The sequence below is a fragment of the Hemiscyllium ocellatum genome, chromosome 4 (genome assembly GCF_020745735.1).
Source record: "Hemiscyllium ocellatum isolate sHemOce1 chromosome 4, sHemOce1.pat.X.cur, whole genome shotgun sequence".
Taxonomy (NCBI): Eukaryota; Metazoa; Chordata; class Chondrichthyes; order Orectolobiformes; family Hemiscylliidae; genus Hemiscyllium; species Hemiscyllium ocellatum.
Window position 1 is genome coordinate 143,873,314 of NC_083404.1, and position 15,643 is coordinate 143,888,956.

Genomic DNA, 15,643 nt, shown 5'->3' on the forward strand with positions numbered 1-15,643 from the left:
GTATACTTGTTCTTGAGGGGAATGACCGCAGGGGGTCCCTGCACTGGCTGCTTCCTCCCACTCCCCCTCACTGTCACCCATCTCTCTATAACTTTCGGAGTAACTACTTCCCTAAAGCTCTGATCTATGACCACCTCTGCCTCCCAAATGATCCGCAGTTTATCCAACTCCAGCTCCAGTTCCCTAACACAGTCTTGGAGGAGCTGGAGATGGGTGCACTTCTTGCAAGTGTAATCAGCAGAGACGCTAATGGCTTCCCTCACCTCATACATGTTGCAAGAGGAACATTGCACTGCCTTCGCTGCCATCCCTCTAAAAGGTAAACTTTAAAAACTAGATCTAAAGAGACAAACAAGCAAAATGCAGCACTTACCTGCTTACCACAATGGGTCTTATTATTAGGTTAGAGGAGGAGGGCGGGTGGGAGGCTCTACCCCTGTAGTGCCTCGGGTTCCTCACCTGCACGCTTATTTAAGAAAAAAAAACCTTCCCAGGTAAGCTAGCGCGGCACCAGCTTCCGGGTCCGCTAGACACTTAAAAAAAACTTTAAATTTTAGCCGTTAAAAAACAAAAACTGGACTATACCTGCAACTTAAAAAAACACCACCAGACAGCTGTTACCTGCTCCGCCGAGAGAGTGGAGGAATCGGAAGGTTGAGGAAAATGAGAAGTGAGTAATTGGATATGATAGCATTGGAGGAGATGCAGAGGAGATTCATCAGGATGTTGCCTGGGATGGAGAGATTCCGTGATGGAGAGAGGCTGGATAATCTCAGGTTATTTTCTTTAGAGCAGAGAGGGTTGGGCGGGGAACATGATAAAGGTGTGTAAGATTATGAGGGGTATGGACAGGATGCTTAGGAAGCAACTATTCTCCTCAGTTGAAGGGTCAATAATGATGGGGTATAATTTTAAAGTGAAAGGCAGGAGGTTTAGAGGGGATATGCAGGAAAATATTTTCATCCAGGAGGTGTTGGAGGCCTGGGATGCACTGTCTGAGAGGGTAGGTGTTGGGAAAGCTCACAATCTTTAAAAAGCAAAAACTGAAAGAACTGCAGATGCTGTAAACCAGAAACAAAACAGAAGTTGCTGGAAAAGCTCAGCAGGTCTGACAGCAGCTGTTAAGAGAAATCGGAGTGAACGTTTCGGATGCAGTGACCCTTCCTCAGAACTGGGAGTTACTGGACCTGAACTCTGATTTCTCTTTACAGACTGAGCTTTAGAATCTACTTGGATGAGTATTTGAAGTGCCATAACATTCCAGGCTGTGGGCCTCGTGTGGGAAGTGGGATGAGAGTGAGACCTGTACTGACCATTCTCCATTCCTACTCAGTACATGCAGGAATGGACAACTGAACTGCTCATTCGCTGTCTGTGTGGCTGATGGACAGTTTTCCACATGGAGCCCCTGGACTTCCTGTTCCCGCAGCTGTGGTGGAATTGGCCACATGACCAGATCACGTGACTGCTCAAACCCAGCACCAACCAATGGCGGCAAAGACTGTGTTGGACCAAGAATTGATTTTAAATTTTGTCAGAGTCCGGACTGTGAAGGTGGGTGAGGGAGAGGGAGAGTGGGGCGAGGGTGAGGGTGACAGAGAGCGATGGGAGAGTAAGGGTGAGCAATGGGAGGGTGAGGGTTGGCAAGAGTCAGTGAGGGTGAGGGTTGGATGAGGGCAAGGGGTATGGTTGTGACACAGGATGGAATACAATGAGGCTGAGGGTTGAGTAAGGTGAGGGTTGAGGAAGGTGAGGGTTGAGGAAGGTGAGGGATGGGGCGGGTGAGGGATTGGGGGAAGGGTCTGGGATTGGAGAGAAGTGAGGGATGGATAACGGTGGGAATGGATAAAGGCAAGGGATGAGGAGGATGAGGGATTGAGGATACATACGTGTTGAATGAGGGTGAGTCTGAAGAAGCCTGCCCCCACTGTCCTGGATGATGAGTGAGTGAGCCTGGGGCTCTGAGGACAGTTCCCTTCAGCCTCCAGATTGCTAGGTGTCTGAAGTCAGGACAGATCATTCCTAATCCAGTAATTAAGTTCTCTTTCTTTCAGTGTCTGTGCCAACGAGAGAACCTGTCAGTTTACCAGGTAATTTGAAAGATTTATCATCAAAAATAGGAACCAGAGTAGGCCATTCTGCCCTTCAAGCCTGGTGCACCATTCAATACGATCATGGTTGATCATCCAACTCAGTCCCCTGCTCTCACTTTCTCCCATCCCCTTTGATCCCTTTACCCATAAGAATTGTATCTAACTCCTTCTTGAAAATATTCAGTGTTTTGGCCACAACTATTTTCTGTGGCAGAGAATTCCAAAGGGTCACCCCCCCCCCCCCACCCACCCCACACCCACTCTCTGGTGAAGACATTTCTCCTCATCTCAGTCCGAAATGTCTTACCCCTGATTCTTAGGCTGTGGCCTCTGGTTCTGGACTCTTCAGTCATCAGGAACTCCCTGTTTACCCTGTGTATCCCTGTTTACCCTGTGTATCCCTGTTAGAATTTTATTGGTCTTGGTGCTCTGCTATTAAGTCTTTGATATTAACCACTACTGATGTCAGGCTGATTGGTCTATAATATTCCACAGTTTAAAGAATCTTGGAAGGTACTACCAATGCATCCATTATTTCTGGAGCCACTTCCTTAAGTACTCTGTGATGTAGATTATCAGGCCGTAGAGATTTAACTGCCTTCAGTCCCATCAATTTTCCCAATGCTATTCCCTGATTAATACTAATTTCCTTCCGTTCCTCACTCTCAATAGAACTTGCATTGTCCAACATTTCTGGCATGTTCGTTGTGTCCCCTTTTGTCAGAAGAGAACCAAAGTATGGTATTTGGTTGGTCAGATATTTATAAATTCCCTTATTTCTTATTGTAAGGGATTTACATTTCTCTTCTCCAGTCCTTCTCTCTTCATGTAGTTAAAAATCATACACCCGGTTATAGTCCAACAGGTTTGTTTGGAAGTGCTGCTCCTTCATTGGGTCGCTACGTGACAAAGGAGCAGCGCTCTGAAAGCTAGTGCTTCCAACTAAACCTTTTGGACTATACCTGATGTCGTGTGAGTTTTAATTTTGTGCAGCCCAGTCCAACACCAGGACCTCCACATCATCTTTTCCCATACTGAGCAAAGCTTTTACAGTCAGTTCTGTTTCCCTGAAGAGTACTCTTGTACTGTATTTTCCTTTCCTTAATCAATCCCATCGTCTTTGTTGAATTCTAAACTGTTCCCGATTCTCATGACATTGAACTGTACATTACAGAAGAGGTCCTTCAAGCCATCGCGTCTGTACCACTAAACTACATGAGATGTTCCCACACAAGGCCCATCTCTTTAAAAGTTATCACATTTCAAATAATTATCCAAGCGTTTTTTCAATGTTGTAATGTTTCCTGCCTGAACTACACCTCCACACATCACCATCCCCAACCCAACCCACCCCAACTAAACCAGGCAGTGTAAACCATTCCTCAAATTCCCTTTCAACCTCCTGCCTTTCACCTTAAAACTGTGCCCCATTGTTATTGACCTCTCAGCTAAGGGGAACAGCTGCTTTCTATCCACCATGTCCATGCCCCTCATAATCTTATACATGTCCATCAGGTTCCCCCCTCAGCCCTCTCTGCACTAATGAAAACAACCTGAGCTTATCCAGCCTCTCTCCATCACGGAGATGCTCCAACCTGAGCAGCATCCTGGTGAATCTCCTCAGCATCCCCTCCAATGCAACCACATCCTTCCTATAGTGTGGTAACCAGAGCTGCACACAGTACTCCAGCTGTGGCCTCAACAAAGTCCTGGACAGCTTCAACATAACCTCCCTGCTCTTTGTTAGGGACAAGTGTCCTGTACGCCATCTTAACCACCTTAATTACTCTATCCTGCCACCTTCAGGGATCTGTGGACAAACTCCCCAAGATCCGTCTGTTCCAGTGAGATTCCTTGTGTTCTGAACATTCATTGAGTGCTCCCTTGTCTTGTTCCTTCTTCCAGACTGCATCCCCTCACATTTATCCGGGTTCAGTTCCGTCTGTCAGTGATCTGCTCACCTGAGCAATCTGTTAATATCCTCCTCTAAACTAACAACTACTTCCTCATTATCAATGATCCAGATGACCTTTGGTGGTCCCTGATCCCATCGCACTGATCTCAGTGGTACACCACTGCACATTGGGTTCCAGTCACACAAACTGCCTTCTACCACCACCTGCTGTTTCTTGCCATGAAGCCAATTTTGGATCCACTGCTGTTTTGTTCTGGCCAATTTATATGCATCTTCCTTGGATCTAATATTATCTTATTTTTCCCTTCTACACCATGGTTTGGTCACCTTTTCCATAGGAATGAGCAAGCGCTGGAGTTCACTAATGCCCTTTTTAAATGTTTACCATTGCCTTTCCACTGTTATCTCTTTACGGAACGTTCCCCAATCTATCAGAACCAACGTGCGCCTCATACCATAGCAGTTTCCTTCATTTAGATTCAAGATCCTAGTCTCAGAATCAGCTACATCTCTCTGCTTCTTAATGAGGAATTCTACCATATTAGTGTCACTCCTCCCCACGGGGCCTTACGCAGCTAGATTATCAATTATTCCTTTCTCATTACACAATACTAATCTAGGATGGCCTGATTTCCAGTTGATTCCTCAATGTATTGGTCCAGAAAACCATTCCTTATACATTCCAGGAATTCCATCTCTTTAGTATTCTTACTAATTTGATTTGCCTAATCCATGTGTAGATTAAAGTCACCCATAATTATAGACATTCCTTTATAGCAACCTAACTTCCTGGTTAATGCCATCCCGATATCACCCCTATAGTTTGGGGGTCGGTATACAACATATATTAATGTTTTATGTCTCTTGATGATTCTCAGCTCTACACATACAGATTCCACATCATTGGAGCTAATATCCTTCCTCACTATTGTGTTAATTTCCCCTTTAACTAGCAATGTATATCCACTGCCCTGTCCTTTCTGTCTATTTCCTAGATAGTGAATACCCCTGAATATTCAGCTCCTTCCCTGGTCACCCTGCAGTCACATCTCCTTAGTCCTGAATAGACCCTACATGTTTTTATCTAGTTGCACAATTAATTCATCCATTTTATTGCAAATGTTTTGTGCATTAAGACACAAAGCCTTAAGGCATGTATTTTTAACAATGCTATCCATTTCCATTACTTTTCACTGTGACCCTGCTTGATTCTGGCCCTCAATTTCTCCACTTATCGCTTTTCGGAATTCCCTTTGAGTTCCCTTGATCCATCTTCCTCTGATTCCTTGCAGAGGTTTCCATCCCATGTTACTCACTCTCTCTGTTTCTGTTGCTCTCTCACTCTCACCGCTCATGATCTCTCCATTCATCCTCGCTCTCTCTCTCACTCTCTCTCTCTCCATTCACCCTCACTCTCTCTCTCTCCATTCACCCTCACTCTCTCTCTCTCCATTCACCCTCACTCTCGCTCTCTCTCAATTCACCTTCACTCTCTCTCTCTCTCTCCATTCACCCTCACTCTCGCTCTCTCTCAATTCACCTTCACTCTCGCTCTCCCTCCATTCACCTTCACTCTCGCTCTCCCTCCATTCACCTTCAGTCTCGCTCTCCCTCCATTCACCCTCACTCTCGCTCTCTCTCAATTCACCTTCATTCTCTCTCTCTCTCCATTCACATTCACTCTCACTCTCTCCATTCACCCTCACTCTCTCTCTCCATTCACCCTCACTCTCTCAATCTCCATTCACCTTCACTCTCGCTCTCTCTCCATTCACCCTCACTCTCACTCTCTCTCCCTTCACCCTCACTCTCGCTCTCTCCATTCACCCTCACTCTTTCTGTTTTTGTCTAGATTCTGATGGGTTTTCCCCCTGGTCCCCGTGGACTCCTTGCTCCAGGAACTGTACAGACACAGAGCTTCCTAGCACCAAGACCCGAAGCCGTTCCTGTTGGAGACACAAGAACTGCACTGGGGAAACCTTCCAGGAACGACCCTGTAACCTGCCACAATGCACAAGTACGTTCGGATTCAAAGGTCATCTTTGAGGCTTCAGGTCAGGGGTCAGGGTCAGAGTATTCGGCTTGGGGTCAGGTTCAGCATCAGAGCTCCTGGTCAGGACTTGGGGTCAGAGGTAAGAGAAAACATTCCTTAAACATCAAAACTGTCATACCAGGAATCAATTTGGTGAAGACATTGCTTCTTCTAAAATCTTACAGTTCAATTCATTTCAAGGTGAAATTTAATTGGGATAGGTGTGAGGTGATGCACTTGGGCAGGACATACAAGGCAAGTGGATACACGGTGATGGATAGCGCCGAGGATCAGAGGGACCTTGGTGGGCAGGTACAGTGGTGCCTTAAGGTTTCAAGGCAGGTGGGTAAAGTGGTTAAAAAGGCATATTGAATTCTTGCTGTTATTAGCTGAGGCACAGAGTTTAACAGCAGAGGATGATGCTGGAACTGTTTAATCACTGGTTGGAGCACAGTGAGAGTACGGTGTGCAGTTCTGGAATCCACATTATATGAGGGATGTGGTAGCATTGGAGAGGGGGCAGAGGAGAGTTATCGGGATGCTGCCTGCCTGGAGTGTTTCAGTGATGAAGAGAGATTGGACAGACTGGGTTATTTTCTTTGGAGCTGAAGGGGATTGAGAGGGGACATGATTAAGATGAATAAAATGATGAGGGACACAGGAAAGGTAGACAGGAAGGAACTTCTTCCCTTGATGGGGGAAATCAAAGATCAGGGCAGAAATTTATGTTTAGGGACAAGACGTTCAGAGGGGTTGTGAGGGAAACAAACTATTGAAGGCAGTAGGGCAGGGGGAGAGAGCAGTTAGTAAAGCACACAGTGTCCTTGGCTTTATTAACAGGGGCACAGTGTAAGGAATTGTTGGAGATCAGCTGGAGGATGTGTACAGCAGTAGGATGGGTCCAACATTGTCAGAAAGATGGGAATTTGCTCTGGACATTCCAGAAGTGATTTACCAGGATCGTTCCAGGATTGAGACATTTCAGTGATGGGAAGACATTGAAGAGGTTGGGACTGTTCTCTCTGGGAGGGAAGAAGGCTGAGAGGAGATCTGACAGAGGGTTTTCAAAACCATGAGAGGGTTGGACACAGTAGATCGGGAGAAGCCATTCCCACTTGTAAAAGGAATAACAAGAGAGAGTAAATTTAGAGTGATGTTCAAATGAAGCAAGGGTGATGTGAGACAAAGCATTTTCACCCAGTGAGGAGTTAGGGGCTGGAATATACTGCCTGGGAATGTAGGGAAAGCAGCTTCAACTGAGGCAGGAAGTTTCAGAGTAAGGCACAGGAAGAGGAGGGTATTCAGCTCTCCCCGCCCCCACCCCACCTCTCCTTGAGCTGTTACACAGGAACAGGCGGTGGCCATTCGGCCTGTCTTGTTTTCTCTACAATTCAGTCAGATTAATGTTAATCCACAGGTCATCATGAATTTCAAAGTGGATTAATTTCTGACTTATTGTCTGTAGATGAAACGGAATGTTCCAGAGAGAACTGTACCCGGGACTGCAGCTGGAACATGTGGTCAGAGTGGAGTGAGTGTTCCCGTTGGTGTGGAGCTGGTCAGCAACACCGCCTCCGGACATATAATCGCCCACAGTCGGGCGGTCAGTGGTGTGAGGGAATCCTGACTGGGAATCTCGAGATCCGATTCTGCAATGTAAAGGCTTGCAAAGGTGAGAGGTCACAGGGCACAGAGAGGCAGTGGTGAAAGGTCTTTGGAGGATAAAAGCTGAGTGAGGTGTGATTATGGTCAGAGAGGAGCCAATGTCCTAGAAGGTGAGATCGGTAACAGATCGCTAGAGAGACCAAGAGGAACAGACACACCATCCTGTCAACTCAGGAGCCTCTCAAACTGAACATCTGATAGACTATAATAAACAGAAGTAGGGGGAGGCATTCAGCCCCTCGAGCCTGCTCTGCTGTTTAATATGGTCATGGCTGACCTTGGGTTTCAACTTGGGCTTGGGGGGAGACAGTAGTGTCATAGTAATATCATTGAACTGTCAATCTAGTCAGCCAGGTTAATGTTCAGGGGACACAAATTCGAATCCAACTATGAAAGATGGTGAAATTTAAATTCAATAAAAATCTGGAATTAGCTTAATGGTGATCAGCGATAACTGTTATAAAAATCCATCTGGTTCACTAATATTCTTCAGGTAAGGAAATCTGTCATTCTTACCTGGTCTGGCCTACATATGACTCCAGGAGAAAGTGAGGATTGCAGCTGCTGGAGGGTCAGAGTTGAAAGGTGTGTTGCTGGAAAAGCACAACTGGTCAGGCAGCATCTAAGGAGCAGGAGAGTCAACATTTTTCTTCATCAGGAATGTTGGGGTGCAGTGGGGTAGGGGTGACTGGACCTGAACCGTTAACTCTGATTTCTGTCCATAGATGCTGCCAGACCTGCTGACCTTTTCCAACAATTTCTGCTGTTGCCTTTCAGAATTTTTTTATATTTCAAGAAGGTTGCTGCTCATTATTCTAAACACAAATGACAAAAGGCCCAACCTTCCTCATAGGACAGTCCCTCCATACCTGGTATTAACTGAGAGAACCTTCTCTGGACTGCCCCCAATGCCAGTCTATCTTTCCTTAGATGAGAGGTTAAAACTGTTTGTAGAGTATTCCAGTTGTAGTCTGACTCATGCCTTGAATAATTTGAGCAAAATCTTTTGTACATCATTCCCTTGGAAATAAAGGCCAACATTCTACTTGCCTTCCCTATTACCTTTTGAACCTGGATGCTAACGTTTTTGTGATTCACTGACAAGATTGCCAAATCCCTTTGTTTTGTTGCTTCTGCAGTCTTTCTCCATTTAAATAATATTCAGTTCCTCTACTCTTCCTGTCAAAATACATAACCTCACATTTCTCACACTATATTCCATCTGTCATGTTTTTGCTCACTTGAGTGGTCCCAGTCCCCAGGGTCTACAGTCTTTCTTTGTTGGAAGCATGGGTAATTGGAAAATTAAAATATTTTAATAACTGTTTCAGGCTGCAGCTTACACCAACCTGTGAGGGAAATTAAACTGGCTTTGTTTAGTCTTGAAATATTTTACTGGAGAGATAGATACATGACTTGCCCCTTGCAGCGGTCTGGATTTTTTTGCCAGTATCAAGTACACCCACAAGCTGTTCGGTGAGCCAAGGTCCAATGTCATCCAAAACTGGTCATAACTCCACAAACCAATCAGCAACTTGTTGCTGGCTGAATTTCCTTTCCCATAGATCCCCTCGTGCCAAGATATCTCCAATCAGCTTCCGTAATTCTTGAATAAAACAGCTGTGTAAGCACAACTTACAAGGAGTTTCCTTAATCTGCTTTTTAAAAGCACAGCAATCCTTGTTTTTTTTAAAACAACCCTCTCTGCATTTCAGTCCCCAGTCAAAATCCAGAGAAATAGTAAGATATGGTAACATGGTATGATCTTGTCAAAGTTTTGTGGAATTACAATAAGATTCCTAACTCCTTGCAATAAAGGCCAACTTTACTATTTGCTTTCCCAGTGGTTTGTTGTAGCTGTTTACTAACTTTATGATTATTGTCTGAGTGCACCTGAATCTCTCTGGTAGCTAATAAAAATATTCTTCTTTTCTATTCCAATTATCAAAGTAAAGGGTCTCTCACTTCTGCGCAGTGTGCCCTGTCTTGTTGCCCGCTCACTTGCCCTGCCTGCTCTGGGTAGAATTGGAGATCCAGTGATCACTAACTGATGTTACTCTTGGTTTGTCAGTGAATGGCGCATGGTCCAGTTGGAGTCCTTGGTCCACATGTGACCGTTCCTGTGGGGGAGGAAAGGCACTTCGGATTCGGGCTTGTACTGACCCACCCCCTAAGAATGGGGGGCGTCCCTGTCCAGGAGATCGGTTTGAAGTGATGCTGTGTAATATGCAACTGTGTGGTGAGCATGACAGGATCGATATGTTCATAGTGACCACAGTCACTTGCTGGCTGCACTGTTAGGCTGGTTTAGGAGATGGCTGGGGATCAGTGCAGAATGGCAACAGTATTGACATTAAAGGGAAGTATGGGGTGGGAATGGCTGATAGGGAGAATGAGTGGTTACACTGACCCAGTTTGGGTTGGAGTTTGGTGAATTATGATGATTACACCTGAGGATGAGTGATCATGATTGGGGTCTAGGTGGTGATGGTTAGAGGAACTGGGCTTTGGTCTGAGAAGCAGTGAAGGAACAGTGATATATTTCCAAGTCAGGATGGTGAGTGGCTGGAAGGGGGACTTGCAGGGGGAGGTGTTCCCATGTATCTTTTGCCCTTGTCTTCCGAGATGGAAGGGGTCATGGGTTTGGAAGGTAGTGTCTCAGGATCTTTGGTGACTTTCTGCAGTGCATCTTGTAGATAGTACACACTGCTGCTACTGAGTGTCAGTGGTGGAGGGAGGGGATGCTTGTGCATGTGACACCAATCAAGCAGCTGCTTTGTCCTAGATGGTGTTGAGCTTCTTGAGTGTTGTTAGAGCTGCCCCCATCCAGGGAAGTGGGGAGTATTCCACCACACTCCTGACTTGTGCTTTGGAGATGGTGGACAGGTTTTCGGGAGTCAGGAAGTGAGTTACTCACTGCAGTATTCCTAGCACTGTAGCCACGGTGTTTATGTGGTGAGTCTAGTTCATTTTCTGACCAACACCAGAGGATGGTGTTTCTGGGATGGAGTTTATGATGAGGTGGGTGATGGATTTATGCAGCAGGGATGGAGTTTGACAAATAGAGGCAAGGCATGAACTGGGACCCAGGATCAAGGTGGAAGGGGCAGAACTGGCTTGAGGAGGTGAGTGTTTTTCTGGGAGGGTGTGTTTATCTGGGAGGTAATAGTTTCTCTGGGTGAGGGTTTTGAGGGGGAGTGCAGTTTGGTGGGGTGGTTATCTATGCAGTGCTGTGATCCATTCTAATTTTGCACTTTGACCTTGTGGTTCCTCAGGAGCTGGTTCCTGTCCCCCTGCAATGCAGTGGTCTGATTGTGCCAATCAATGCCCACGTTCCTGTGTTGACCTGCAGGCTGGAATAGCATGTGCTGATGTGGAAAGGTGTGAAATTGGCTGTCGGTGCCCTGATGGTGAGTGCCCACCAGCTGTCAGACTCTGGACAACACTCCAGTCCCAAACACACAGGCCTAATTCAACAGGCTCATGCTCAAAAAATCATGAAGCAACACTTACATTCCAATAGCACCTTCCACATCCCAATGCATTTTATTTCATTTACTACTTTGGAATGGTAGTTGCAGTTGGGTTGTTTACCATTTTTCCCACAATCAGCGTACAGCAGGTTCTCACACTGGGGGGGACAAAGTCAGAAGTCACACAACACTGGGTTATAGTTCAACAGATTTATTTGAAATTACAAACTTTCGGAGCATTACTCCTTCATCAGGTGAGGTAAAGAGAAGTGCACAGACACAGAATGTATAATCTGAGAGATCAAAAAGTCTTACAAGTGATATGCCTGGAGTATTGACAGCCTGATTAATGAGTCTTTGGAGGTGATCAAACATGTCAGACAGTGTTAGTAAAGTGTCAACAGCTGAACAGCAAGTGAAGAGATGACTTATGATCCAATTAATTAAAGCAGAAAGATAATTACAAAAAAATCAAAAATAAGGTAGTGCTAGAGACAAACCAAATGGCTGGAATAACATGACAGGTGTAAGAGACCCACATTGAGGGACAAACCAAAGTAACAAACTGTACAAACTAATTAAGGTAGAGAGATCATAACAAGTTGTCAAGGTAATGGTGTCAAAATAGGACAGTTAGGAAGATTTTACAGATACAGGACATTGTGGTTGGGTTATATGTAGCGTGACATGAACTCAAGATCACAGTTGAGACCATCTTGGTGGACACCGAGCTTGGCTATCACTTTCTGCTTGGTGATTATGCTTTTGTGTGTATCTTGAAGGTCAAGTTGGAGGACATTTACCCAGAGATTGGAGGCTGAATGTCATTGACTACTGAGGTGTTCCCTGATTGGGAAGGTACATTCCTGTCTGGTGATTGTGTGCAGTGTCCGTTCATTCATTGCCGTAGCATCTGCATGGTCTCGTCAATATATCATGCCTCAGGGCAACCTTGCCTGTAGCTTATGAGATAGACAACATTGGCCAAGTCACATGTATAGCTGCTGTGTACTTGTGGGTGGTGTCCTCATGTGTAATGGTAGGACCCATGTCAATGATCTGACATGTCTTGCAGAGGTTACCATAGCAGGATTGTGTGGGTTCTGAACTTTTGTATCCATGTGAGAAGGTATATGAAGGTGCTCCCTCAGTACTGACCTTTTGATAGTGTGGTACTCCCACAGTATTGACCTTTTAAAAGTGCAGTTCTCTCTGACTGTAAGGGGTGTAGGTGAGGACAAGGGAGACCCCTATCGCTTTTATGGGAGGGAATTGGGGGGCTGAAAGGTGGGAGACGATTTGGACATGTCTGCGGGCTACTGTGGAGGAGAATCATTGTGTGAGGAAGAAGGTGGACATTTGGAGGCCCCTTTGTCAAAGCTGGCATCATTTGAACAGATGTAAGACAGACAGAAGAACTGGGAGAATGGAACAGAGTTGCTACAGGAAGCAGGATGTGAGGATGTACAGTCAAGGTAACTGTGGGAGTAAGATGATTTTGTAATGGATATTGGTGGCCGCCCATCCCAGCAATGGAAACAGAGATGTCAGGGAAGGGAAGAGATGGTGAAGGTGACAGCAGGGTGGAAATTGGAAGCAAAATTGACCTTTTACAATTACAGACAAGAGAGGGAAGCAGCACCTATTATATCATTGTCATACCAGAGGATGAGTTATGGATGGGGGCTAGCATAGGACTGGAACAAGGAATGTTCCATGTACCCCACAAAGGGACAGGCATCACAGGAGCCCATGCTGGTACCCATGACCACACCTTTGACCTGAAGGAAGTGGAGGAGTGAGAGGAGAAATTGTTTACTCCGATATCTGCATACCTGCTTTGGCTGAAAATCTGAAAAAGATATTATGGATTGCATTAGGTCAAAGGAAGAAGTTTATGAAGTTGACAGTCAGGCCAATAAGAAAGCAAAGGATGAGCTAAAGACTGTTGTTAAAAATGGGAGAATAGAGGTCAGAAAACTTGAAAAATCTTCTGTAGGTAAGCAAAAAAGAAAAAAATTAGCAATAACAAATATGGGGAGAAAGTGAGGACTGCAGATGCTGGAGATCACAGGAGCTGAAAATGTGTTGCTGGAAAAGCGCAGCAGGTCAGGCAGCATCCAAGGAACAGGAAATTTGATGTTTCAGGCATAAGCCCTTCATCAGGAATGAGGAAAGTGTGTCCAGCAGGCAAAGATAAAAGGTAGGGAGGAAGGACTTGGGGGAGGGGCGATGGAGATGTGATAGGTGGAAGGAGGTCAAGGTGAGGGTGATAGGCCGGAGTGGGGTGGGGACGGAGAGGTCAGGAAGAAAATTGCAGGTTAGGAAGGCGATGCTGAGTTCGAGGGAATCGACTGAGACAAGGTGGGGGGAGGGGAAATGAGGAAACTGGAGAAATCGGAGTTCATCCCTTGTGGTTAGAGGGTTCCCAGGTGGAAGATGAGGCACTCTTCCTCCAACCGTCGTGTTGTTATGTTCAAGGACCAAGGACCTGCATGTCCTCGGTGGAGTGGGAGGGAGAGTTAAAGTGTTGAGCCACGGGGTGGTTGGGTTTGTTGGTCCGGGTGTCCCAGAGGTGTTCCATTAAGCGTTCCGCAAGTAGGCGGGCTGTCTCCCCAATATAGAGGAGGCCACATCGGTTGCAGCGGATGCAATAGATGATGTGTGTGGAGGTGCAGGTGAATTTGTGGCGGATATGGAAGGATCCCTTGGGGCCTTGGAGGGAAGTGAGTGTGGAGGTGTGGGCGCAAGTTTTTCATTTCTTGCAGTTGCAGGGGAAGGTGCCGGGAGTGGAGCTTGAGTTGGTGGGGGGTGTGGACCTGACGAGGGAGTCATGGAGGGAGTGGTCTTTTCGGAACACTGATAGGGGAGGGGAGGGAAATATATCCCTGGTGGTGGGGTCTGTTTGGAGGTGGCGGAAATGACGGCGGATGATACGCTGTATACAGAGGTTGGTGGGGTGGTGGGTGAGAACCAGTGGGGTTCTGTCCCGGCGGCAGTTGGAGGGGCGGGGCTCAAGGGCGGAGGAGCGGGAAGTGGAGGAGATGCGGTGGAGGACATCGTCGATCATGTCTGGGGGGAATCTGCGGTCCTTGAAGAAGGAGGCCATCTGGGTTGTTCGGTATTGGAACTGGTCCTCCTGGGAGCAGATGCGGCGGAGATGAAGGAATTGGGAATGTGGGATGGCGTTTTTACAGGGGGCAGGGTGGGAGGAGGTGTAGTCTAGGTAGCTGTGGGAGTCAGTCAGTTTATAGTAGATGTCTGTGTTGGACGAAGGAATTGGGAATATGGGATGACGAAGGATATCCGCATACCTCGACACGGTTCTGTCCCCCTTAGTCCAAGAACTCCCCACCTACGTTCGGGACACCACCCACGCCCTCCACCTCTTCCATGATTTTCGCTTCCCCGGTCCCCAACGCCTTATCTTCACGATGGACATCCAGTCCCTGTACACCTCCATCCCCCATCACGAAGGACTCAAAGCCCTCCTCTTCTTCCTTTCCTGCCGCACCAACCAGTACCCTTCCACCGACACCCTACTTCGACTGACTGAACCGGTCCTCACCCTGAATAACTTCTCTTTCCAATCCTCCCACTTCCTCCAAACTAAAGGAGTTGCCATGGGCACCCGCATGGGCCCCAGCTATGCATGTCTCTTCGTAGGATATGTGGAACAGTCCATCTTCAACAACTACACTGGCACCACCCCCCACCTTTTCCTCCGCTACATCGATGACTGTATCGGCGCTGCCTCGTGCTCCCACGAGGAGGTTGAACAGTTCATCCACTTTACCAACCCCTTTCACCCCGACCTCAAATTCACCTGGACCGTCTCAGACTCCTCCCTCCCCTTCCTAGACCTTTCCATTTCTATCTCGGGCGACCGAATCAACACTATAAACCGACTGACTCCCACAGCTACCTAGACTACACCTCCTCCCACCCTGCCCCCTGTAAAAACGCCATCCCATATTCCCAATTCCTTCGTCTCCGCCGCATCTGCTCCCAGGAGGACCAGTTCCAACACTGCACAGCCCAGATGGCCTCCTTCTTCAAGGACCGCAGATTAACCCCAGACATGATCGACGATGCCCTCCACCGCATCTCCTCCACTTCCCGCTCCTCCGCCCTTGAGCCCGCCCCTCCAACCACCACCAGGACAGAACCCCACTGGTCCTCACCTACCACCCCACCAACCTCCCAATACATCGCATCATCCGCCGTTATTTCCGCCACCTCCAAACGGACCCCACCACCAGGGATATATTTCCCTCCCCTCCCCTATCAGCATTCTGAAAAGATCACTCCCTCCATGACTCCCTCGTCAGGTCCACACCCCCCACCAACCCAACCTCCACTCCCGGCACCTTCCCCTGCAACCGCAAGAAATGCAAAACTTGCGCCCACACCTCCTCCCTTACTTCTCTCCAAGGCCCCAAGGGATCCTTCCATATCCACCACA

General features: G+C 47.0%; 1 protein-coding gene across 1 annotated transcript in view; it reads left to right on the forward strand.

Moving 5' to 3' along the window:
• sspo (SCO-spondin) overlaps positions 1-15,643 on the forward strand; it is a 538,757-nt gene that overhangs the window by 367,607 nt on the left and 155,507 nt on the right. The window contains exons 79-84 of the mRNA XM_060824077.1: positions 1,334-1,554; positions 2,055-2,090; positions 5,861-6,025; positions 7,506-7,712; positions 9,777-9,944; positions 10,981-11,115. Of these exons, the coding sequence (XP_060680060.1) occupies positions 1,334-1,554; positions 2,055-2,090; positions 5,861-6,025; positions 7,506-7,712; positions 9,777-9,944; positions 10,981-11,115 (932 nt within the window). The remainder of the gene's footprint in view (positions 1-1,333; positions 1,555-2,054; positions 2,091-5,860; positions 6,026-7,505; positions 7,713-9,776; positions 9,945-10,980; positions 11,116-15,643) is intronic.